Source organism: Lichenostomus cassidix, chromosome 3 (genome assembly GCF_008360975.1).
Source record: "Lichenostomus cassidix isolate B80296 chromosome 3, HeHo_3.0, whole genome shotgun sequence".
NCBI lineage: Eukaryota > Metazoa > Chordata > Aves > Passeriformes > Meliphagidae > Lichenostomus > Lichenostomus cassidix.
In genome coordinates this window covers 67,033,188-67,060,535 of record NC_139483.1, presented here as the reverse complement: position 1 = coordinate 67,060,535, position 27,348 = coordinate 67,033,188, and the positions used below count along the sequence as shown (strand labels likewise).

The 27,348-nt window shown below is 38.2% G+C and overlaps 1 protein-coding gene across 3 annotated transcripts in view; it reads right to left on the bottom strand.

The window, feature by feature from the left end:
* Positions 1-27,348, bottom strand: part of CDK19 (cyclin dependent kinase 19) — a 119,912-nt gene that overhangs the window by 6,351 nt on the left and 86,213 nt on the right. For all 3 annotated transcript variants that reach the window (XM_085056165.1, XM_085056163.1, XM_085056164.1), the window contains 6 exons: positions 12,165-12,308; positions 11,830-11,899; positions 10,575-10,647; positions 6,470-6,567; positions 4,872-4,950; positions 712-978 (listed from right to left, as the gene is read on the bottom strand). In XM_085056165.1, coding sequence (XP_084912291.1) covers positions 712-978; positions 4,872-4,950; positions 6,470-6,567; positions 10,575-10,647; positions 11,830-11,899; positions 12,165-12,308 — 731 coding nt within the window. The remainder of the gene's footprint in view (positions 1-711; positions 979-4,871; positions 4,951-6,469; positions 6,568-10,574; positions 10,648-11,829; positions 11,900-12,164; positions 12,309-27,348) is intronic.

The window sequence follows — 27,348 nt, the reverse complement described above, 5'->3', positions numbered from 1 at the left end:
ATGCAAGTCACCTTTTCGATGGAAAATATAATTCTAGTAAACAAAGAAAAGCATGCAAATTCAAAAATAATTCAGTCATAGTGCTTTTCCTTATGAATGCTACAGTACTGGAAAACATTAAATCTGTTCTACTTTGGTCACATTAGAAACAATGCATGTCTTCGTGCCCTACTTTGGCATGAAACGAACAGATGAAGCAAATCCTCGTTCCTATGCTTACATGCATTGTTTTCTTTAACATTAGAAGTAGACTTAGAAAGATACCAGCATAAACTAGAGAACCACTTCATGCATGTGACAACATGAGGAATGAAGTGCAAGAGCCTGGTTCTAACTTTGCTTCTCCTTCTCAGGATCGTCTCTCATCTGCTCCTCACATGGGATTTAATATTCCCAAGGCTCAAGTATCCTGAGGTTGATGCAATGTGGCATTTACATCCACTGGCTTTAGCAAGATTACCCTAAAACACAAAGTTAAGCAAATATTTAAGTGCTTTCCTAGAGTGGACTAGTCCTCAACATTTTACAGGGTGCAGTAGATACAACTCAAACTGGTATTCTATTGAAAATTACTAACCACAGAACAAAACCTCAGCATGCCTCAGGTTACATCAAAAACTCATTAAAACACAATCTGTTCTTGCAGTGAGGAAGGGGGGAAATGACATTTTGGCCCCATAGTATGAGAAGCAGCAAAATTTCCAGAGGTACCTGATAATCTGAAGGCATGACAGGCCCGCCTGAGTTAGCGCCTGAAGGCCCTATGCGTGGTTTCTTGTTGGGAGGCACCTGGTTGAGGCTGGAGTCCTGGCTGTGCTGGAGCCCCGTGCCTGCACCCCCTCCTCCCGCGCCGGCGCCCGCTGCCGTCCCGTTGGTCTGGCTGCTGTTCTGCTGCTGCGGCTGTGGCTGCTGCGGCGCTGCCTGCGCCTGCTGCTGAGGTGCTGCTTGCTGCTGATGCTGGTTCTGCTGCTGCTGATTCTGAAGGAAGAAGCGACACAACACGGTCACTTGCTCTGAGCTGGGTTTGGGAGCTTCACGGAGCTGCCAACTCCGAGAGAGAGGCAGGCCTGCCTGCACGATGGGAAAACACAGCAAGGCTGAATGCTGGGAGAAGTCCAACCTCAGTACAAACTTGACACTTGTGGGGCATCCCACTTATGGGCGTTTGGCTTTTTTAATGAAACAAGCTGGACTTACATTGAAAAGACAGTCTAGTGCCTCCTATAGCTACCCAAGTGCTCAAAGAGGATAAAACGAACCATTTATAATCACCTAATGAACTAAACCAAAACAACCAACATTTCACTAGTGCTCCGTGGCAGACATGGGGAACCACAGTAAGTTCTTCTAAGGGCTTCAGTGGCCTTGTTCACTCAGAATCAAAACCACTTTTCAAACTTTCACTTCATAATAACCCAAAGAAGGTTGGCAGCATTATCACCAGAAAGGTAAGCAGATTGAGACCAAGGAAATGATATCGTCTTCCTGGTTGCGAAGAAATTCTGCGACAAAACCAGAAACAGGTTTCATCACTATTTTGATCTCCTGTGCTTTTAAGCACCTTCCAAAGCGTGCTATACTGGGAGTAGGGCCCAGCATGGTGCACAAGGTATAGGATCAAAAAGTCTTACTGAAATAGCAGAAAAGTGAAAATAGAGCAGAGACAAATAGTTGAAGACAAAAGAGGAGGAAACAGCTGAAAGAAGAATCTGGCAAGGGAAGCCAGGTAATTAAGATGACATGGGGACTTAGCAGGAAAAGAAACAGAGAAAAGTGTCACAGAAGGGAGAAAAAAGGTTAAGAAGGAGAACACAAAAGCAAAAGACACTGAGAGCTCTTCTGGCTTCAGAGCGCTACAGACTAAAAGGAGTAATTGAGGAAGTGGAGGGAGGGCAGAAAAGCAAGAGTGCAACTCTGCCCTCCATGGTTAGCCAGTTCTGGGAAAAACAGCACACATTCATTTACTTTTGAACACCAGGGATGGCTCCTCCAGCAGAGCACTAAACCATCTAAGAGAATTGCAAAGAAAAGAAGTTTCACTCCAAATGTGAGATATGTCACTTGCTCATTATGGAAAAAACCTTCAACTGACATGGACTGAATTAAAAAGCCTTACCACACTTCCCCCAATATACTGTAGGGAACATTCCAGAATAGGTTTGGGTTTTTTCCCTAGAATATCTGCTTAAATAATGATCAAAGCTTTAGTATGGCACCCTTTTAATAAAAACGTCACTTCATTAGTTTCTCAAAAATCATGACAACCAGTTGCCACTAGCAGAAAATTCTTGATGCTCCCTTTCACCGAGGCTTTTAGTTACCTCAGACAAATGACATAAAAGATCTGTATCTATGCCATTCATCACAGTGGTCTCCCAAGATACAGTCTGACAAGATTTGCAGTGATGTATTCATTTAAGATTGCAAAGAAGCCTTGCGTCTTCAAGGACTTAAGAGGTGGCTTGCAATTCCATTTCACATTTAGCAAAACCAATAATGTATCTTCCTGCCTGTAGTCCTCAAATCCCACTTCAGTCATAGTCTATTTCCTGGGAAATTTAAACTTCAGTAATTTAAAAAGATAGTCAAACTAGCTTGTAAAATAACCTATTAAGAAGCAATTTATCTTTTCATAATGGTTTGAGCTTCACTTAAACAAACAATAACTAAGGCACTATTTGTGTTAGAATTCTGAAGTTTGTGTTTTCATAGGAGTGTTTAGATGCAAGTAAGGTAGTTACTATTGTGTGAGCTGAAAAAATTGAAATTTTTAATGTGCAAAGAAATATTAAAGGGACTCTCATAACTAAAGGCAAGAGCTTGTTGTAGGTTCCAGGTTTTGCACTTCAGATTTTAGCACAAAATTTACTTGACTTGCCTCAGCTTGCTCTTGTGTGGAACTACGACTGCTACTGCCTGAGTAGAGACTGAGACCTGATCTGTCAGTCTTCAGCTGGGGCCAGGCTGCACCACCTTACTGCACAGAAATGGCTTTCACCAGCAAAAACATTGTCCTCAGGTCAGCCTGGTTCATGGCAGTTCCTAAATGACTAAACCTGTAAAAGGTCTACACCTAACAACAAACTGCCATATGTCACCTCTCAGGCACAAATCCCCAAAATGAAATTTCAGTCCTACCTAGAAACAAACCTAGCACAAACTTGCCTAACAGAATTTAAATGAGAAAAAAGTATTTTCACTTTGTTTTACAAACCCTCATTTTAGCCTTGCTGACTAACAAGTAACCATTTTGAAGAATGGATGCTTATGCTAGATGTTATTTAATTTAGATGCAAGCTCCAAATAAACACAGACAACTTCTCCAGGTTTCCAAATGACTATACAGATATTTAGTTTTAAAAACAAACAAGTAATAAAACAGTCTAAAAAAACCAAAACCTTTCATTTACAATAACATCATAAAGCAACAAAATATGGCACAGAATCAACTTCCAGAATAGCCTTTACCTTCACATTTTCTACACTGTGGGAACACATTCAATGACTAATGTGTGACTTATATTACCTAAATGGTCTAAAAGAAGTTTCATTTGGAGTGTGCATAAATACCTGACTGTCCTCAACAATCTCAAAGATAATTTATATATTGGCTGTTTTAAATATAAACATGCCACTATCATCATCCCTGCAACAATCGCAGGGAAAAGACAGATATTTACTTTTAACTACACTGACTTAAATGTAAAAATGCCAGAGTAAGATTTCTTCTTATTTTTTGAAGCTGTGAGAGTTGAAGCAAAACTAGTAACTGAATTACAGTCAAATCAGTATCATGACTTTCATTTTATTTTTGCTCAGGGGTCTGTTTCCTCCTTTGGAAAAAACTATCTGGACACAAAAATCATGGATACTACCATTTGTTCTCAGTACAGAAGAATCTGCAATATGAGTTTGAAAACAAAATTTGCCCTCTGAAATATAGTTTTAAACTCAGCTAGTTTGCCATGCTACGCAGAAAAATGAAAACAGAAGATTCATGCAGTCAAATGGTTTCTCCGAAAGACAATATAGTCCTCAGATAACGACAGTTCAAGATTGTTCTCTTCACATTTTGATAGCTATACATCACTATTGGTGCCTCACTGTACCCTGTTCAGTGAAAATAACATGCTGTTTCCTACACTGTAGCACCATTGTCCAGCCCTCACAGCACGATGGGACAATCGCTGTGGTCACGTAGCACAGCTGAGCTACATGCACCAAGCAGATCAGATTATGTTGCAAACACCCCAAAATTTATTATGCACACAAACAAGTTCTCGCCCATGTCAATGGGGCTATGGGAAAGAGAATGTTCAGAGCAGATTGTTGCTACCAGAACAGTTCACAGTCCTTATTACTCCTTTGTCTGAGGGCCCTTAAAACATGATCAGGAAACTGTGTGCAGATGGATGAAATGTTCTGATGTAGTGCCAGAAGCAGGCTGCCACTATTTATTTGAGACCCCGACAGCCATCTACATTCAAATGGCTGGATGTATGCCAGTCATACAATGAAAATGCCATTCTTTTCAAGTGCTCACAATGCATTTTCATCATGCGATGCTGGAGGAGGTAGCAAGGTCCTCTTGGAATGACAGCAGCTGAGAGCAGCTACTGCTGACAGAACAGCCCATCCAGCTCATTCCCCACAGACCAGGGCAAACTGTGCTGGTGATACCACCTGAGACACCCCAAGTCATCTGATACTTTTCAACTGTCTGAGAAGCAGTTTTAAGAGAGCCTTGCCTTGCAAACACTTTTTTGGTTAACTCTTTGTGTTTTATTAGTTTTCATTTGGTAGCACCCATGATGTTTTCTTATCACATACTTGAAAGTAAAAAAACCAACCAAACAAGGAGTTTATTATACCTTATCCCCTTTCTCTTCAGGTTCATCTTCATTGAGGAATTCTCTTTTAGGATATGGAATCTGACAGCCAGCAAACACACTGAAACACAGTAAACAGTAAACACTCCTCAAATATGTACACATGGCATACATTTATTCAATGCTATGTTAAAAACAAGTGCATATAACACAATTTCATTTCTTGTATTTGACAAATCCTGTTTCCACAAGTGAGTGGCAGTGTGAGCATCCAAGATAGGTGCTGATTGTAATAGCAGATCTCTTTGCTGTTGGCACAAGGCTGTCATTTAGAAATCATGGCATGGTTGAACATGCCCAAATGCCAGAACGACCACTTGTTGATCCAAACAGAAAAATGAACAAACACAGTGTCAGAGGTTCCACAACACCCAGTTGGAACATGCATGGCTCACTGAATAAAGGGACTGATCCAAAGAGTATTAGTGTCATATAAGCCTGCCTTGGCTTACAACAGGCTTCAATATATTTGCCAATCACAACTGCAGAGTTACTTTCAATAAGCTTCTCAGGTCTTGTTTAGGGAAAAAAAGATTGCTTTTAAATTCAGCTGGCCAATGGAATTTGGAACATTCCTTAAAATCTATGGCAGAGATCTTATACAATGTTATCCTGTAATCCGTGGGGAGCTATAGCTCTACACAGGATAGCATCAGATAAACACTGAGCAGAAAATTACTGGTAGATCTTGGCCAATATCAATTTCTTAGATTTCTTTGCCAACATTTGGAATACAATCAATGTGACATGATTTTTTAAAGGGTGTAAACAGTTCCTATTTTGCTGCTATGTAGTGTTTGATTTTTTCATATAGAAAAAAAATTTAAAAGCCACAGCTAGTCTCAACTAGACTCCTTTTGCACTCCAGTGACTGTTCCCTCCTTTTAGTGTTGCCTGCTAGTTGGGGAAACAGTGAAAGCAAAGGTAGAAGTCTACCTGCATCAAGTTTGTACAGATCATAATGCTATGCACCACCATGTTTCTGAAAACTGGGAAGAGAAACTGACAAGGTCTGCCAGTTGGAACTGAATATATCATTTGAACTTTTCATGACAATAAAATATACAGAGATATCAATTCTGTACTCAAGCCTTCTGGAAAAGGGATTTGTGGGATTTTAGGCAGCCATTTATCTCTTCACTTTTCTCACGCTGTTACCCTGTGAAAGAGGGCATGGGAAGGGGCTGTAGGTCAGAGAACTGTCCCACTCCTAGGGAGAGACACAGTCAACCAGGCAATGGAGAACAGGGCTCTGTGAGGCTTTGTAAGGCAGAACAGAAGAGGGCAGAGATTAATTCTCTAAATACTGCAATAATGTTGTCACTCTGGTTTTGGTAGTATGTTCAGAATTACAAAACTAGTGTGGTACTGGGTTATTTCTCATGACCACTCAGTTCTGGCACCAGTAGATACAGACACTTCTGTACTACACTTGTAGCTTCTACTGAGCGTGCCTGAGCTGCTACTTCTTGTGGACACAGGTAGGTATCTGTGAATTCTTCAGCTGTCGTGTCATTTCAGAGATTAGCATGTAGCAGAAAAAAGTCATTGCAGATGTGCACAGAAAAGGGAATACATACTCTGATGTAGGCAGAGGATCCTCTTGAAAGTAGGGGTCCTGCAAAGCCTGCTCTGAGGTAATTCTCTTTGTAGGGTCCATAGTAAGAAGCTTCTGAAGCTGAAAAGCACAACATTAAAAATAGCAAAAAGCTTATCAAACTGTCATTTTTCAAACTATGACTTGTATGTCTTGGATTGTGGATTGTTAAATTATTTCTGGCTTGTCCAGACAAGCCTAAGTTAGCATTGCTTATTCAGTGAAGTTCCCAAGAATTACAATGCACATCCATCAAAATAATGTGGTTCTGAAGTACTTCTCATGTAACAATTAAGTGTATCAGGCAATATTAATATTGAGGCTGAACCAGTGCACCAAAGCAATGCTAAATTCAGCTACTTCAGGTTCATAAAGCATCATTTCTAAATAATAGCTTTTTGTTGTGGTACATGTATAGCTTTTATACTGTTCTGCACAACTGACACAAAAGAAAAAAAGCATCAGAATGGACTGAACATGACCAGGATTCTCCATCTCGCTTTAGGGACAGAAACAATAAATCTTCATTTCTTGCACTGGCAACATTCCAGAATCAGAGCACTCTACTATTCATGCAGCTCCCAAACCCACTCTAATTGGTACTGAAATGAGAAAGAGGAGGAGCAGGAGGTGCTTAGTAACCTTTCTTCCTTGCTAGAAGGAAAACAAGCACAAATTTATTAGCTACAATGCTTTTGACTGCAGCTGGCTATAAAAGAGGATTACAATATATTAGTAGTATAAAACAGGAATTATAGGTATATCACACGATTTTAAATAGTTATTTATCACATTCTGATAAACTTAAAGTAGGAAATCCGGGTGCTCAAATTACATTATACAGTATCATAGTGTATCATTATACAGTAGTGAAAATAAAATTCCTTCTGCAAGGGACATCTCAGCCCAAACTCTTTCTTTCAAGTCTCTAACAAAAACTGCCTGGATATTCAGCAAAAGAATGTGATTTTGGCATGGGTATTTGGGGATTTTTGTTCCAATAAATTAAAAACCTGACATACAATTCTATATTTTATATATGCTACAGTAAACAGCCTCAATAAAAGCACCATCCTCAAGAAAGGAAATACAGAGAAATCATCTTTCTCCATAGTTGTAGTCAACCCTACTTGATAGATAAGGTCTCAAAATTCTCTGTACTTTTGTCTTTTCCTTCCCACCTCTCCTAATTCATGTACTTTATGGGCCACAGACCTCAACAGACTCAACAAAACAGAGCCATTTGGGCTGTCTCTCCACCTATCAGTTCATTTGCAACTAGCACCTAAATTGATTTCTGCTGCTTGCCTAGAGATACACCTCAAGATATTCCTGCATTGCACACACGTGGTCAGTTTGAATGGGCACTTATTTACTGCATTTTTATGTGGTCAGATAATTCTTAACCCTACATTTCCTGTGCATCTTAACAAATTGAACTTCTAATGCAATGTTGGCTCTCTACACAGTGACCTCACACAATACAATATAGACAATAGTTTGGTACTCAGTATCTTTACTTCAAATCACCTCTCCCTGCATGAAAATTTTTTGTCAGCTAGAGCAGCTTCTGGCACTATTACAGGTTATGCAAATTTCCCAGTTCCTCTACAGTGACTGCAGGGACAAACATGTACATTCTGTACAAGGTCACTCTTGATCTTTGGTACCAGATGTCATCACTGACAGCAGACTACAGGCCATCAGCCTTTGCTCTCTGGACTTCTTCCTCAGAGCTGGTTGCTGCAGTACTACTCAAGAGAAAGCTCCTCCAGTTTTCTGCCATGTAACACCATCATCACAAACTGTCTCCAAGCATGACCTGTATTCTTTGTCACCCATAGGTAAGGCTAATGTACTGCAGCAGAAGAGCTAAAGATAGCTTGGCCCTTTTAATGATTGGCTTATTGCCTTGGCATTCCTGCTTCACTCCTGAGGATACAATCAGCTTGCCCATTCCAAGTAATGTCACACACAACATCTCTCCAAGTGAGATAAACTGCCTATCAGTGATGCTACTGTGAACCAACTTCTTTGAGAAAGTCTAGTTATCTGTAGCTACTGGGAAAATGAATAAAAAATGTCTGAAGGCAATTTGCTTTCTGGGCAGCAGCTGCTAACACAACATAGAAAACCAGTGAGACTAGACTTCACCAAAATCTCGTATTTCTCAGCAGGTCTCAAGCTCACTCACTCTCAGGCTCCACTAGCCTGACATGACAGCTATGAATACCATGCTTGTAACTTTTCCAGGACAGCAAGAACAGATGCCTCTTCCTGAATGGAAAACATTCTGCTCTTCATGTAGACATTATCATTCAATGTCAATCAGCAAAACAGCATAATATCATTCTCTTTGTCAAGAGTCACTTGCTATCCTGCACTGATCTACTCGATGCCATCTGTTCCCCATGCACCACACTTCCTGTACTCATTAGCAGTTTTAATCAATAACTGCTACAAAGCAGATGTCTTCAGAGGTCACCCTGCAAGATGGAGGTTACCTCATAAAAATCACTACCTTCGATACAAACAAGAAGTTTTAGGCAGCCTTCTTCACAATTCATGTATCTCCAAGCTCATTAGCAAGCATATTTCTTTATCTCTTGATTTGGGAGAACAAGGCACACCTTTCCTTCAAGATCTTCTGTTTTTTAGCATCTTTGACAAGACAAGGTAGGTACCGAGACTCTTCGTTGGAGCATAGCTGTGGCAATTTTTAGGTGCATGAACCTCCTCAGTACAGAAATGAGGTATCAGGAAAGTTGTCTATACTCCTGGGAATTCTTATTCAGAGCTCTGGGAGACTAACCTATTTAGACAAAGATCAGCCTCTGTCTCTGTGGCTGGTCATTAAACTGCCCTTATTCACCCCTTGAACTGTGAGAAAAATCTCACTACCTTCCTTAGTGAACTAAGTCTTCTCCACAATGCTCAGAAAGAAAAGTATAGTTAGTTTTATTGTTCTTCAGAGAACTGTTTAATATTTCCCCTGAAAAAACAGCCTGCCTACCCAAGATGACTCTAAACTTAGTGCCCAGCCTTGAGGAATTAGCAACATAAACTGACATCAAGCAGGTTTTCTGGTGGATTCCACTTTTAGTAGGAAAACATGGAAATTCATGTGCTAACTAATGATGTCTCTTACAATTGTCATCTTTTCGGTTAGAATCACCACCCTCCAGGTGATTCCAATGTGTGCCCAGTAAGTTGAGTTTAAGAAATTTTATTTCATTTTTCTTCAAGTCTCACTCTTCTTATGGGAATTCTTCCCTTCTACCCACTTGGGACTAACCTACTCTGTTTCCACACCTATTTGTGTCATCATCCAGCAGCTACTAACGAGTCAAGAGCAAATCTTTGCCAGGACATAGAGAGACGACTGCAATGCTGAATTTGTAACTGAAAACAGATCACTGAAACTCAAGATGCACTAAAAGCCTCATTACAGAGCTCCCTATACACAGCATTAGCAAAGTCACTTTGAACTTCATTCCTAAATTTAGACAGCACTAAGTCATCACAGAGGCATCCAGCAATGATGCCATATTAGACAGAGCAGCCACATCTTGGCCTACAATGGATGACTCAACTAGGCAACCAGCAAATGTATGTCTAGGGATTTTGTTTGGAATCATCCACAGAACAGTGGTGGACTACTGTCAGAGGGAAGAGAAAGAAAACCAGATTACTACAGGAAATTAATTTCTCCTTTACTCTTCCCTTTCTTCACAAAACTCTAGCTTTTGGGGGCTCTTTACCTCTCTGAAGCAACACAGAATCAAGACACATAGTATAGTCACTTTTTTATTTGCACAGCAGACCTAAAGGTAAGGCTGGGTATAAAAGTGCCCTGCAGATCTTAATTAGGGAAGACTCTCAGATCTTCAATACCAGCAGTTTAAGCACACCCTCAGCATAAATGTATACAAAGAAAACACATTTCAAAAATGTCCAGTTAGTGATAAATAGCTTTCTTTAACATTGGTGCTCATTAGAATGAGATAGGAGAACAGACACAGACAGATATTGTCCTTGGAAATGCAATTTCATTCCTGTCATCACAGCAATTTTAAAGTTGCACCTACCAAAAGAAAAACTTTGCTGTCAGGCTTGACTTTGTGTTTCTCCATGTATTTTATGAGGCTACTATTGGCATATCTGAAAAATAGTTAAAGAAAGACATGTCTGAAATAATAGTACATTAAAAACATAGAACTCTGTCAAATGACCACAAAAACATTTACCAACCCTCAGTAAGTAAACTGTAAAAAGAAGTGCTATCAGAAGACATGTCCGATATTTATCTAGCAGTTGTACACATAAAGTGTGCTTTTTACCAGCAGGAGTGCTATCAAATGTCTAAAGATTATTTCCATGAAACATGCAGCTTTTATAGTATATGGATAAGCTGTTAATAAAGATATATGACAGAGAGACACACCCTGAAGTTCATACTCTAGTTTTCTAAAGCAATTTTGCCACAGAAATTGTTCAGCAGTTCGTCACAGTTCAACATCTCAGCTACTAAGTTGATTCCAGCTAGAATTTGGCAGAGCAGTTAGACTGCCATTCTGTCTCCTCAGCCTGCCAAAAACCATACTCCCAAGCTCCCAAGCTCAAAAATGCCCCAAATATTTATGACCTGTGCCTTGCCTTTAATTTCCAGAGGCTATAGCCATTTTTAAAAGAAAGAAGATCCATGCATAGATAAGCTTCGTAACTTGTGTAAAGCCAGTATAATGAATCTATGTCAGAACTGGAAAGAGAATTCAAAACTCCCAAATCCATGTCCTCTGCCTTACTCTAAGGAGTCCATGTGACTCCTTACCAGCTCTGATCTGTTACCACCCCTTGATTAATTTAGCCAAAGCACCAGGAAACAATAAAAGTGGAAAAGTCTCAGATGCCAGACAGGCTTTGCATCACAACCTATTGAACATGTTACCTTCAACAGAAATTTCTGTCCAATAGATTGCCATCTCCACATATCTGCTTGTCAAAAATACCATGCTTCCCTATTCTTTCTCACACAAAATAAATGAAGTTATCTTAAATATGTAATAGAAGTGGGTTAAGCCAGCTCATTTGTCTGTGCCTGCCAGAGATTAAATGACACTAATGACAATCTCATCTAAATGAGGAGGCCACTCAGTTGATATTCTTAACAAGCAGCTGAGGGAGAGAACACCATTCAAGTAAACCAGCTAATTCAAACAGGACAGTTGTCACAGTGTTAGAACCCAAATACATCAAAATCCCCTCCCCAAAAAGTCAGAGCATAGGAGTCAATTTCTGCCTCCACCAGACTCGATGAACTGTTGTTACATTATCATCACTTACGTTGTTCTTCTAAAATCTTTCTGAAGAGTTGGATATTCTGGCATCTTCCTTATGTCTTCCCAGTCTTTATCTTTGGTAGTGTGGAAAAAAGAAAAAGAATTTACAATTCTGAATGTGCTGTTAAGTAAACTGCACAAGAAGAAATAACTACAACAGTTGTTTGACTTCCTGTTTGTTGGCCAGTGCTATTGTTCTTTAATTGTCAGCGTTACCCAATCCATCAAACTGACAGTTTTTTCTTACCTATACAAACAACTAGTAATTTCCTTTAGTTAAAAAAACTCAATGAACAACTCAGTAGTGTTATGTCTGCCACTTTAATGAAAATAAATTACCTGCAGGGAATCCCATTACACTGAAAATGCGGTCTAGCTGATCGTGATGAAAAGGATTACTTGTTTTGATGTCCTCCTGGCGACAATGAAATATAGGTTCTGAAGTCAATAGTTCAGCAAATATGCAGCCAATTGCCCAAATATCTACGAAAGAAGAGGGATAATTAATGAAAATGTACTGTACTCAATTGCTCTGGTTTTATTTTCTGCACAGTTTCTCAACCTATATAACCACAGTAAGATAAAATGCTTCACATTTAAAAACAATGCATAATATAATAAATTGAAAAGGGTAAAATCTGGAGACATGTTTTCTTTAAACCAAAATTAGAGTCTCAAAATCCAATTTATACAGTGGCAGTCCAGCACTTAGCATATTCACAGTTATGGCAGAAACCTATATAATATTTGCTTACAACACAGCTTAGAGCATATTCAACTGACCAAATATTATTGCCCATAAAGATACATTGACGTAATACTTCTACCACATATTTCAGAACAATTCCAAACAGATTATTGATAACCAAATAAATATTAAGAAGGAAAAGACTAATGGCTCATATGTTTCACCAAATGGTGCAAGCTAGTTAAACTGGAGAAAAAATATCCTAACTTTAATCGAGTGTAGAAGATCAATTACCAAACTTAGAAAAAATTAAAATCCTACTTGACAACTGACTCCCACAGCAACAATACTTTAACTGTTTCATCTACATCTCATGTACATAAAGAAAACAACAGCATGATATTTGACAATTGGACTTGATGATCTTAGCGGTCTCTTCCACCTTAATGATTCTATGATTCTACATACTGAAAAAAAACCCCAACTTTTATTTCATAAAATTCTCATCAGTATTTTTTTTTTAGATTAAATCTATTGTGGACAAGAACATTAATCTGCAAGAGAATTGCTTTCCAAATTACATGTATTCATTCTAGTTACTGCTCATTACCACCCATCTCAGTGTTCTGTATGACCCAAATGCTTTATTATGCCTCTTAAAATGAAAGTGTGAATTTGCCAGTGAGAAGGTTGTTACCAGTCAAAAAAAAAAAAAAGAAAATTTAAGGATTTGCTACACTGCTAAATATGTGTCCAGGATACTGGGATACAACTCTGGAAAAAGATGTTGAGATCAGACGAATCATAAGCATAGGCTGCTGAATACAAGAGTGAGGAAACTTGTGTAGTAACTGAAGTTAAATTAGGTGACCCTAGGAAACCCTGCTGATTTTTTTCTAATTTAACAGAATAAATACAAAAACCAATTTAACTGTAAGATATATGTCAAAGAGATACATAATTCTTTAACTAGAGTTTAGTTTATTGGATCCAGACTAAAGAAAACACTAAAAAACTCTATTGCTTGTAGCAACTAATCTGAGACTCAAAACCCCACTTGCTGTCAATGTTGGTGTTTGGCTCATGCTGCATATGAGACACAAGGTGTCCTTAAGAAAAAGCAGTGCTCTCCTTATGTAGGAAATAAAGAAATGAGCCACCAAACTCTATTTGCCAAAACACATCAGTTCCATTTCCTCATGTTACAAGAGCTTGAGGTATCCCAATATATAACACTTTCTTCCCACCTCCCTTACAGGAAAATCTGGTAACATTTCATTCAGGCTTTACAGTTTTGACAGGGTATAACTTGCTCGTGCATTACATCACATTTTCAAAGTTTTATCTTCCTTTGATTTTCCTATTAGCCTTATCTGCATGAAAACAAGATCTTTAGCAGTTAAGATTTTATCTACTCAAGCAACTAATGCAGCATATTAATCACAACTGCTGCCTGGGTAGTACGCATAAATTATCTACTCCAGAATGAAATTACTTATTAACTGAAGAACAGAATCTTCATTTAACAATATCTATTCACTCATTTTCATAACAGGTAGCAAATCCTTTTGGATGTGGCTTATCTAGAGGCCAAAAGAATTGCAGCTTTCTTAGTTTTCATGGCTTTCTGCAGTGCTCACTGTCCATCACATTGTGAGGGAGAGGCTGGGCCACAGCTCCTTATTCCATTCATTACTGCTCTATCCAGACTGACCTTTCCCTTTTAAATGGAAAAAAAAAAAAAAAAAAAAAGGTATAAAGTAAAATCTAGTATTCTCCCTGACAGCAAAGCTGAATTGGGAAATCTCCCTGATGTGACACAGCAAACTTCAAAACTGTTTGTCCTTCATCACCTGCACTATGTGAGAGCACAGCCACTACACAGTGTATAGAAAGTGCATTTTAAATCCTTTGAGAATTCAGAAAGACAGACATCGTACCAACTGGATGTTACATCTGTAAAAACACTGCTAACTCCCAAGCTAGTGTTACAATTTTATGTGGGATGGCATTATTGGGCAAGTCAAGCATGAGAATATTTTAGCTCTGATCAATTGTTATTTTCTCTAGTAGTTCATATGCTGGGGTTCAATCCTTTTTGTTTCTTGCCCGATATTTTTCAGCTACAAAGAACTAATATAAAGTAACACTAAAGACTTAGTATTGAAAGCCTGAAGCTTTAATTTCTGTAAGCAAAGATTAAATAGATGGAAGAGGCCTTGCAGCCATGCATCTCAAGCAGGTCAGGGTCTTGTCCCCATGAATTTTTTATGTAAACTGATCTTGAACACATCCTTGGCATATACTGAAACCATTCACAGTTAATGATTTTCTGCCAGGATTAGCTAGTCCCTTTGTTTTTTGTAAAAAAACATTCATAATTTGCAATAATAATTTACCAGATGTGGCATTTTTTCTAGCAGGAATGCCTGATTAAATTCTGGCAAGTTTAAAAGCTTCATAAATACAAGCAGTCTTAACAGGTATTTTTCTCCTACACTGTTGATAACAGTCAACCAAATACAAATTTTAGGTCTAACTATGGACAAAAAAGTCCATGTTTAGTGCCATTTCAGGTTTTTCATTTGTGAGCCTTAAAAATTAATGATCACTACATCTATTCCGAATATATCCCAAGTAACACATACTACCCCTCAGAAGTGAGCACCGACAGAGCAAAGCTTAAAACACAAAAATAGTATTTTTCAAGTGCAGTGTATTATTAAGCTAATGCACATCATCTGCCTCTGGCACAAAAGGAGCTTCTTATAATATTGTATAAAAATTTCATTATAAATAAAACCTTTTTTAAGAGCAAGCACCAAAATGTGGTAAAAGTGTCAAAAATTATTCAACAATTAGTTTTGTCCTTTCCTCTCTACTAATGATTAAGAGGGTGAGTAGCCTCCTGCTCCTGAGCCATTTGTTATGTCCCAGACACACTGAAAACTGGGACATAAAGGTCCTACAGAGTTGCACTGACTACTAAGTGTTTTCCCATCTGATGTCTTGGGAGGATCCTAGTAAATTTACCAGAGTAACACAACCATCCCTGTAAAGATGGTTCTGTTTCCTACAGTCTCTCCTACTGTCATTAGGCTTCAGGACTGATCTGTGGTAAAAGATGTTTGTTTGGGCTGTGTTGTTTTGTTGGAATTCTCCTCCACGCCCAAGACTTACAGATTCCTCACTTTCCCCAAGTTTACACAGGACCCGAGTGCAAACCAATTTTGTTCCCCAGCTCTGTAAAGAGGGGTGGGAGTGACTTAACCAACTTCCTCAGGTTACATTCAAACCTGTTCTCAAGAGAAATATCCTTCCACTATAAGAACACTTCCCAAGTACTACATAATTTTACAAAAAAAAAAATAGCCTTTTAAAGATAGACACTTGTGATTGGTAAACAGACTTCCCATATAAATGCCTGTGTGCACAGATTATTAAAATATTTGTATGGCTGTCTATGTCCCAGTTTTTAAACACAGGACTCTAATAGCTTTATAGGTCAGCTGAGAAAATCCTGCATGTCCTGCTCTACTTTAGCACTGTAGCCAAAAAGCAAGAACAAAGGGATGCTGTTTCAATGATAGGACTGATTAAGCAGACAAATGCTCATGTATTCTTTCATTTCTGTGGCACAATAATCTCATTTCTGTATTTGTTCCAGTATCTTGGAAACATTCTTTAAGAATATTACGACTTCTTCAGACAATAAGGCAATTTATTAAGCAATAGCCTTGACTCTTAAAATCAAACATCTTTTCCCATGCATATTAACCAAAACTTTTCACTGAACACAGGACAGAACCCGAGATTAGATATATCATGATTCTTAACTATACCCAAGAAAAGAAATACATGAACAATCTCGTAGTCTAATTGAATTCTTTAATAAAATTCTGTTAAAGAAAGTAAGTAAAGACTTGGCAAACACCATTTAGCTGCAATCTCAGGAATTCATCATTAGTGAGGTTTAGCAGAATAGCATCAGTACTCAACCAAAATGCTTTTTCCCTGCTGTTGTTTTGAACACAAAGTCTAGGCTCTAAGACACACCTGAATGCTGGTAAAGGCAGTGAAGAGTAAAAGGAGAGACTGCAGAATATAGCTTCTCTGCACCTCCCAAAGGCTAATGTAACAACCAGGGCACCCAAAAGCATGGCCTTAGCACAAACTGGGCTTTTCAGGACACCTGTAAGAGCTACAGCATTTACTTAGGATCCTCCAAAACCTTCAAATCAAGGCAAGGACATCAAACACTACAGCAAACTGGAAACATGAAAAGGGGCTGTGCAGGTAAGTGTATCTAATTTTTCCAAATAACCATCAGTTGGTCTAACTAAAAGGTATAACATCTATTAAAAAAATCTTGCATCTCTTACACTGAGCACAACACCACATTCTAGACTTATCTGGAATTTTATACACAAGGATCAAGGAGCACAGAAATACTACAGAAAAAGAGTTTATTAATTTTTATGCTGGTTTTAATACTAGAAACTAGATTTAAGAAAATCATATAGCTTTAAAGAGGGATTTCTTTGGTCTGGTAAGGTGAACAGAACATGCCTGTTACATATGTTTTATTATCACACACAGACAGAAGGGAAAGACCTTCCTACTCATACATTAAGATCCCAATTTTTATGTGCTCCATCAAAACTTTAGTCAGCAAAACAGAAGGTTGAGGAAGTGGTTCCTAGCCTTTTAAATTTGACGCCTTCTATGGAGAACTGAAAATGGGGTCAAACATTCACATGTGGCAAGGAAAAGCAAAAAATGGTGTCAGTGGGCTAAGGGTCAGAAATTTGCTGTCACTCTTTGATGTTAGGCAATGTTGACCCATTTTTAACACACAGCATCCCAACAGAACTTGACTGAAGAATAATTTACACTGTAAAACCACAAAGACAACTGTTCTGCTGACAGGAACACCACCTCCTACTAATCTGAGGGATATTCACAGCCAGCCAACTGCATACCTGAGAACAATGTTTTATTTCAAAAGTGCATTATCTTCTGTGTCATAATGTAATGTAAACATAATTCAAAATTTTTAATTGCAACACCACACTAACTTGAATTAATAAGAAATCCATTATCCTCACTTTTCTTTTTATCTGTATGCCTTCATCCTAACCTTTTAAACTAAACTCCCTTCTTCTCATGTTTGTACTAACAATTTAATTAATTTCAGTTAATACAGCCCTATAAATTTTAAAGCATCTTGACTGAAATTCTGAGTTCACTTAAATCAATTGTCATTTTCTGCAGTGCTTTAATGGGCCAGGCTTTCATAATTCTCTCTTAACAGAGGTATTCTAGGTTGTCAAAATATTTTATTTCCCCACTTAAATTTCTATCCCTTGGTACATCATTAAATGAAGATCCTGGATTACATGATTTCAGACTTCTGCTATGCATTAGATACATTATCTAGCTTGCAACATTAGACTTAAATTACTGTGCTAAGCTTGACAACACAGGTACAATAGATTCAGTACAGGGAGTGGCAACAAAACCAGAGGTCCTAAGTAGCTCTTTCATCCAGCAAAAATACAATTTCAAACAGTGAAATCCTGTTAAAGAACTTAATCCTTAGTTTACAGAACTTCACATCCAAGAATTTGGAAATTCCAGGTTCATTGTTCTATATGAAACCTTGTATTTAACATGTGCAGATTCCTTAAAACAGAAATCATTAAGGCTGAAATCTTAGCAACAATTGTACCACAGAGCACAAGAATTCAACTTTTACCATCAGCACCTTGAGCACTAAACCTTTACCAACATTATACTGCTTTTGCAAGGATTTTCAGTGACTGTCTTCTCAAATACTCCTCTCTCCCCTCACCACCCTATATACCACATTTTCATCAGCAATTCTTTAACTCTTCACTTGTGTCTCCGAGACTACTGCTGTATAAACTACAGATTATCTATGACATTAGCTAGCTGTAGAGCAGCTAACTTTTGTGGGAGCATAGAGTGATGGTTGCATGAATGCAGAACCGAGTGACAGTTCCACCTTCTTTCTCCTCGGTTCTTCCAGAACCTGGGGTTGGTCCAGCCTCAGGTGGTGCAATTTCAGGGCAAGGAATTAGGTCAGTGGGACAAACACTTAGTTCTGGCATGGAAAGTGTGTTACAGCCTTGCTTTTTTCCTTATCCTAAGTCTTTAGATCTGTTGAAGATGGCAGAGGAACATTATTTTTATGGCAACTCCAGTACCTCCAAGATTTAGTGAAGAATGTCCTGCTACTTTTGTTTCAGCAACAACCATGCTTATACCTCCAAGGGTCCAAGAGGTACCCTGGCAAGCTGTCAAGCTTTTCATGGAACAAGGGTAAAAGAAAAATGTCCTTTCAGTGACAACTCTTCAAAAGTCTAAGGAATGTAATGGGTGACAAAAGGCAGCTTTGTAGCTTCGGGGATACTTCCCCCTACCAAATATCAAACAACTGCAGCAAGCAAAGAAGTATGAAATTTTTTTATTGCAAAAGTCACAAGTCTCTCTTTTACTGCAAAGTATTAGGAAGGTCTAATACAGAAATTGTTACTATTTCCTCCTATAAATAATGAAAGAATTAAGAACAGGCAAGATTACCCACTGTTTGGTAAAATAGTATTTACAAAGCTTTTCAGGAAATATGCACAGCTCTGCATTTCATAAAATCATATGAAAAAGAATTATTGCCAATAGCAAATAAGAACTCAATGCATATTCTTTGAAAGGGAAATATACCTTTTTTCCAATTAAATGCAAAATAGTTTAACAAACCAGCTTTTTTGTACACAGTGGAGCTCTTTGCAGGTTACCTCCATGCTAATAAAGAGGAACAGTGAGCTTATTATCTGTTGTGTGCTCTCACTTGGCTTCTGTCTTTAACTATTACAACTTTTTAACAGGTCCAATATGTCAACAACTTCAGAGCAAACATAAGGGGAGCAAAAGTCCTGCTATCTGATAGACTGAGTTATAATAAGTTATATACTTCCTCAGACTGTTTCAATTCACAAGCCATGACAATCTTTTCTAGAAGTTATTAAAGCTTTTGATGCCCACTTTATTTCAGTCAATGGAGAGGAATGCACATCAAGAAGCCTTGCCTCCTAAACAGTACCACTGGAGAAGCTTCTTTGTCCTTCCAAACAGATTGTTTTACTTTATTTTATATCTTAACATTTATATCTTAATATATATCTTAACATTTCTGTTCCTAAGGTTTTCAGCCTTAGAGCTATTTCTAATAAGGCACTGGCAATAACGCCAAAATTATAAGCAACTCCATCGGATAATACATGAAATAAACTGGCATGAAGAGTAATTCTGCTGTCAGTCACAGTTATTGACAAGTAGTCAACTTGTGAAGCAATCACACCTGTCCTGAAAACCAGTCATTCTACTCAATCAGTGCTGTAATGTTGAAAGTTTCAGTTGATAGCGCTGAAATAATTATGCCTGAAGATCAAACTGATGGATCAGCTGAAACAACTCCTCTGCACCAGAAGTATGCATCTTGTTAGGATAGTAAGCACTTGATTTTCAGCCAAAATAAACTTTTACAAGCAAACTTTTCAGATGTGGTAGCAAAAAATGCACATTAAAAGCCTTCATTACTGCACAATACAGTGAGGGTAAAATGTTTATGGAGCTAGCTTTCACAAGAAAAACTCCTGTTTTCCCTATGTAACCTTTCTTTAAAAAAAATTAATTTTTTCTTTAACTGAGTTCATGGCATGGGTTGCTCAGGAGGATTAGAGAATCAATGGTGCTGCTGCAAAGCTCATCTGTCTGGTAAAGGGAGAAGTCAGTGAGATACTAGAGAACAAAAAGTTGGGAAGAACACAAAACCAATACTTTGAGGGAAAAACAGTTAAAAGAAAAAAAGACACAGAACTAAGACTATGACCCTTAGGGAGGATTTTTGGACCACAAATCACTGATGACTCTTGATGTATATAAGATTAACTGTAGACAGATTTTTGAAGGCACCATTTGCTCAAAAGTGGGTTTTTATCACAGAGGTATTGCTAGAGAGGATATTCTGTCTTCTGAATATTTTAGTATTATTTTTCCTGCTCTAAAATAGGCTATTTACAATTAAGTCAAAGTAATCATCATGCAGCAACAAACCTGCCAAAATACTGAACAAAATGGCAAAAGCATCCAGTAGCTCCCTTCATAAGTGTTGCAAGGAGAGAGAGTAATGAGCATATGAAAAGTATTGGGTGACCACATGTGGAAGTTTACAGGTTAATTTACTGAGCAATCTAAATCAGGACAATTAGCAGATTATAGTTGTGATTGGTGGTTTTGTTTTCATTTTCTTTTCTTTTTTGTTTTTAATGTCCAGAATGTGTATAGTTCTCAAGTTAATTGCAGATGGTAAGTGACATCCCAGGTTCTCAGACAAATAATCCATTCATTGAGTTAACAAAAACAATTTACAGCACACGTGTACTGGAGCTCCCTGTTAATCCTTAACTGACTATCTTCAGGACAATATCATTACGTAGAGTCACCCTTTTATAGATAACAAAACAACACATGGGGTGGAATAAACGAAATGTGGCCAACTACATCCAACACTTGGAACTGAGTCAGTATTTAAAGCCACAACTTTTGAGACCCAGTTTACTGTCCTAAGAAATGAAACTTGGTCTGCCCCACATTAGAGTTCCTCCATTGCTTTTATACCAGCAGGGACAGGTCGGACCCACAGCACTGTTCTCATTCCTCTGACTATTAAACTACTACACACCTCTCACACTCTTCAGAGTTGACAATGGCCACCAGCTTTACTAGCTAATTTCTAGACGTATTTGAGGAGCAAGAGTAATAGAGCAATTAGAAGAAGGCAGGAACTAGATCACAAAACAGTTGTGTTAAACTGCACAACAATCCTGCAGATGATACTCCTTGAGTTGCTGTCAGCATCCCGATCTTCTCAAAATACTTACTAACATAACTTTAAAATATTCTAATTAGGTGATCAAAAAATTCTTTATATAACTTTACATTTCTTAGATTGTTGTAGTAGTGTAGCCAATGTTTCTTATTTTTTAATAAAAGAGGTGGCTTGTATGGTATTTTAGATATATTTTATTTTAGAGAGCAACAGGAAAAACAGCAGTAAATCATCCAGTACCTGCAATAACTAGATAAGAGAGCAACAATTAATCCTTGATATTAAAATATTTTGCCCCTGAGAAAAAGCATGAGAACAACTTTGATAATCGAAATTAAGAAAGTTTACCACATGCCAAAACAAGTTTACCACAAAATACCATCTGAATCCAATTACTCCTGTTATATAACATTTCCCAGGGCCTGAACAATGCTCCTTTCTTGGTGTAGCCTGAGTTTTTCTTTTCAGCACACATAAATGAGTATTTTCCAGCCCTCTCTCGTTTACTTTTCTAGTTTTTCCACAACCCCTTCCTCAAATCATAACCTCTCACAAACAAGAATGCAGATTCCTATGAGCAATCGGATGCTGACTAACTATGGATTTGTTCTTAATTATCTCATGGATATTTAAAAGCAGTCCCTCTGCTCCCGTGGCTCCACAGATGACAGGTGGGAACCTCCCTTATACATTTGTCCTAAAGAGTTTTCAGTCTTCTGGTTAGTCCCATTTGCAATTTCTGGTTTACCAGATTTTCCAGATAGGTCTTATTTTTTTCCTTCCAATCCTCCCAGAACATGAGACCTAAAGATCTTCAGGCATCAGTCCAAGATTTCCAGAGGCCCCACAGCCTGGCCAGCATGCCAACAATATGTGTGCACACAGTAAGGACATCTGATGCACTCGGAATGTGTGGGACTCCCTGCATAGGCAATATGGAACACATATGCACATATTCCCATCCTAAATCCTACATAATACACGCCAGATATTTCCCCCCTTTTTTTTCCTGCAAGAGGTCAAATGGAGTTGTTGAAATTCTGACGGATGCCAGCACTCATTATAAAGTCATTCCCTCTGATACACCAAATATTTTCCTGTGACATTTGCTTTCAAGGGCATTTTGGTATCTGCTTATGCCTTTCCCACATTTCTAGCTTCCATAACAGCGTGGTAGTCTGGAAATAGAATGAGGTGACAGTGCACTACCCAGGCTTTGAATTACAGTTTCTCTACACCTAAGTCTCATTTGGGCAATTGGTAAATGCAGTTACCACACAGCTGTTTCTGACATTTCTGCTGACTTATAATTTAGATAAGTGCAAAAAGGTAACTAAGAAATAGAGATTTCTGAGGTTTCCAGATTTATTTTTTCACAATAAACAAGCTCATCCTCTTTTGACGCAGGACAGTGCACAGCCTTGCTTAATGGGTGGTTGAATGATCATTTTAAAGAACTCTTGTCAACAAAATCCAAACCATCTAAAATACTGTAAGTCATCTGATGCTATTTATCAAATATGCTATTGCTTTAATTAAGGCAAGTGGTAAAGAGAGGTAAGATAACACGCTTGTTTGATAGCACTGATAACTATACAAGCTGCAGCTTGATAAAAACAAGTCATAATTATGTAATTACCTTGATATGCTACAAGATGCCCCAGAACGAATCATACTGGAGACTGCCACATGTTTTTTAAAAAACCTATGATGAAAGAGTTCTTACTACTTGCTTTACTTACTAAAACATTCTTTCCTAATCTGATGTTTGCAGAGTGAAAAGAAAAATCTGATTGTCTCCTTTCAAGCTCAAAGCCAACTTAACTGTTCCTTCATTTTACCACAGTAATTTCCTTTAGTTTCCTTAAAATTAAAGTGCAGAAGTCTTTGCCCATACATGAAAGGAGCACTGTACCTTACCACTTCCTTCAACCTTGTTTCTTTAGTATTTTGAGCATAAAGGCATTTTCTGTTGTGCTGGAATTTCTAGTTGTTCAGTAATTTTATTAAAGTTTCCACAAGCAATTTACATTTTTGCAGTTACTTGGTTTCACCTGAAGCTTGTTTAAGTTACTCACATCTTTGCTAAAGTACTAAGACCTGATCAACACAGAGAAACAGATTCTATTTTTGAAATATGATGCTGAAAAGCCAGAAAACCTTCACAGGCTATAGTGAATTTAGGACAGATTTATATTGTGGTAATGGAACAGAGCGTGAACTTTGGCTTCTACAGCACCATTTCCCCAGTTTGCATTCATCTGGCAAGTTAGTTACTTGTAACTGTGGTAGCAGATATTACATGTGAAATTTTATTTACAAGTAGGGCTTACATTATAAATATTCACAGTTCAGGAAATGAAATATTACTCCCCATGAAACCCTAACATGGGCTTTTTACTATCCTTTTAACATGCAGAAAGCAAAAGCTATTTCTGCTTTTCAGCAATAGTATTTTCCTGTTTCCTATATCTCTTTAAAACATGATGTTATATATATGATGAATAACTACCTGTCCTGCAAGGAAATAAATTAAAAGTAGAATATTTCATTAATATGAAGAGACAAACTAAATAAAGGAAAAATGTCACTGAAAAATCACCCCTAAAATAATGAAATATGCTTATGTATTGTTCTGTGTAATACATAGCACTTTCTAAACAGACTATTTATTCCAATTTTTCCTCAAACTTAAACCCATAAAATATAACTAAGAACAGGTCCATAAATCACAGACAAAAATCTTGAACAAGTCAAAAGTCAAATTTTAATTTCATTCTTTGATCTTTTATGAGAATTATTTACATGTAAGCAAGCACACCTAAAGGCTCTATTGTAAGAATAAGGCCAAATTGGACACTACAGTAGGTAGTGTTCAGGATATTTTGAATACACTGCTAATAATTAAATTCTCTGTGAAACAAAGATAAGGAAGAGAGTATTACATGTAGAATACAAAAAATGCATTTAAAATAAAGTAAAATCAAGACAAAGTCAGTAAAAAGCTAAGCAAACATCTGAATTATGTAGCAACTGTTGGACAATGTTCAGCACGTTGCAGAAGAGAACTTATGACAATGAATTCCTAGTAAATTCAAACAAAAATATTTCTCACTATGACAAAACTGAAAGAAAAAACTCTGCTTTTAGCCCTATCATATTGGTATTTACTAATTTAAAAATTATACATTAAAAATTATACATTGTCCAAAAGACATAGGACAATAGCTATGGAAAACAAGTAGCTGTACTAAATAACCTGTCTTTTTTTTTCCATAATTTGTTATATCTAATCACCTTTCTTCTAAATTATTGCTTCCAACTGAAGAGCAATTAAATGAGAATCTTACTTAATTTTTGTGTTATTACTAAAAGCAGTACATTAGACCTCTTGAGAATACTGTAATATTAAGAGATATTAAAATTGTATTTCTTGTACAGAGATTTAAGAGAAAGCTTTAAGAGTTGCACTCTTTGCCAAAAACATTAGCATTCAAGTTATACTCTCACTAGTATGCTTAGCTCATTAAAATGGCCTATTTTTAAGTGCACATAGTGCTAGAAGCAAAACACAAGTCTGGACTCAATAAAATTGCATGAACATCACTACTGTCATTTTGTTACTTCTTCCCTTTGCCTTAAAGTTGCACACAGATCAACTCCATATACCTTTTTTCTTTTCTCTTCAATCACATGCTCCTCTAATCCTTTAGTCTGCCTACAATTCTCAACTTGCACCCTTCCTTGTTTTTGTTTCCGTATTTTTTATTTTGCTGCCTAAAGTATTTTGAGCGCCTCTCAGCACTCACACTGCATGCCAGCCACTAAGTAACCATTCACACCCTCCTGGGTGACTCACTGGTGTGATACAAGAAGTAAAAGCCTCAGAAATAATAAACTACTAGCAAAATCCAGATCTCTCCAAAGTTACCATCATCTTCTAAAGTTTCATAGGAACTCCTTGCCTGTGTTTTAGTACAGACTAGAGATCCCTCAGGGCAAGAACCAAATTATTTATGACCTAATTAAACAAACAACAGCGTTATACTAATTCATCCTTCAAAGAGATACCCTGAGATAATGGTACATATCAGTCACCCAGATCTCCAAACAATATGCTATCTATCAAGACCAGGTAGCTGTCAGTTGAGGTAACTTCCCTGTACCACACACACAGGTCACTCAGTAATCTGGTCCGTTTACATCAGTGTCTTCCACTATGAGCATAGGGCAATTTAAGCATCTCGTTTCAGGTGTTTAAGGCAATCCTGTCGGTGTTTTCTTTAAAACACTTCAGCAAGCACAGATTTAGCAGTTAGCACCCCAGTCTGCATGGTGGCATATGTAAAGCAGGCCCTAAGAGTTTGCTTCTGCCACCATGGGAATGTGCCAGAACCATGCAGGCGCCAGGGACATTACAAGGCTCCATCCCCAGCTCCCAGTGGGGCAGATATGCTGGGATGCCCCTGTCTCAGCTGAGGCAGAGCTCCAGAAGGAGGATGCTGCCACACAGGAGTCAGTCTGCAGGGTGACACTGGCCTCACACTGGGAGATACACTCTGGCTGGGGTACTGGGACTCCAGCAAAAGGAGCTGTGGGAGGAAGTGAACAGACCACAGGGCATCATGGAGAACAAACAGAATACAACAGGGTCACTTCAGGGATGCTGAAAAACTTTTAGAAGACTTGGGGGTAAACTGTATGTGTCATCCCTCAGATCTGCTACTGAGGAAGAAGGAAACACTGGTTGGGGATATGATAATCAATGGCAGCCTTGGCTGTAACAACCATGAAACAGTGGAGTGACAAAGGCAAGTAGCAGAAATAACCAGCATGGTCAGAGGCTGGAGAACCTGCTCTGGGAGAGGATACTGAGGGACATGGGCTCGTCAGCTTGAAGAGGAATCTATGAGCAGGCCCCCACTACCTACACAGAAGTGACCATGATGATGGAGCCAGGCTCTTACCATGGTGTTAAACAGGAGAGCGAGAGATTATCGGTATAAACCAAACCACGAAGTTGTAACTAGGTATAGACAAAAAGTTCTTCACTGTGAAGATGATTTTCCAGTGGAACAGGTTAACCAGAGAGGGTGTGAAATCTTTGTTCTTAGAGGTTTTCAAGATGTAGCTGGACATACTCCTCAACAGACCAGGCAGAATTCATAGTGGGCACTGCTTTGAACAGGAGGATGAACAAGAAACCTCCTAAGGTCCCTTTTGACCTGACTGAATGCCTGCAATTAGTACTTTTCTTTGGATCAGGTGTTTGGTTTTGAAATGGATCAGATTGTCCTCACTTCTGATATTTCAGCTTTTGCTGCAGAGTTCTCCTAGAGTACACAAAATAAATCCCTGTACTGGAGAATTCCAAATGGAAGTGGAAAGCAATAAAGAAATGGGAAGGGCAATTTACATCAAAGAAGTCAGGTGTCCATTCATTCTCCAAACCTTCTGCTCTATATGGTAGTTGAATTAACAGAAGTGATTTGAAAAAAACCACTGTGAGTCTTAAAAGTATAAGTCCACCCAACTGAACACTCAAACTGAGATGCCAGTATAACATGGTGTTTTGTAACTCTCTGAACAGAGGCCCAAGAGCATCTCCAAAAACTTCTGCAACAAAAACACCTGCCAAGAAAGCCATCTCTGTACTCATAGTAATGACTTAACCCTACTAACAGAGGGTCACTGTTTCCTTTGCAATTCAATATATAACCCAACCATGCAGCCAGGATACCTCCCACACATTTCAGTGCTTCAGTTCTCCAAACAGCTGGGCACCGAGGCTGATTGTGCTTCTGGAACTTACTAGGGGGAAAGGGGAAAAGAGCCTGGCCACCAGCATTTCCTTAACATGGAGCTTCATAGGTCATCAGGAGTAAATGACTTGCAGATTATGCACAGCACAGGAGAACAGCCTT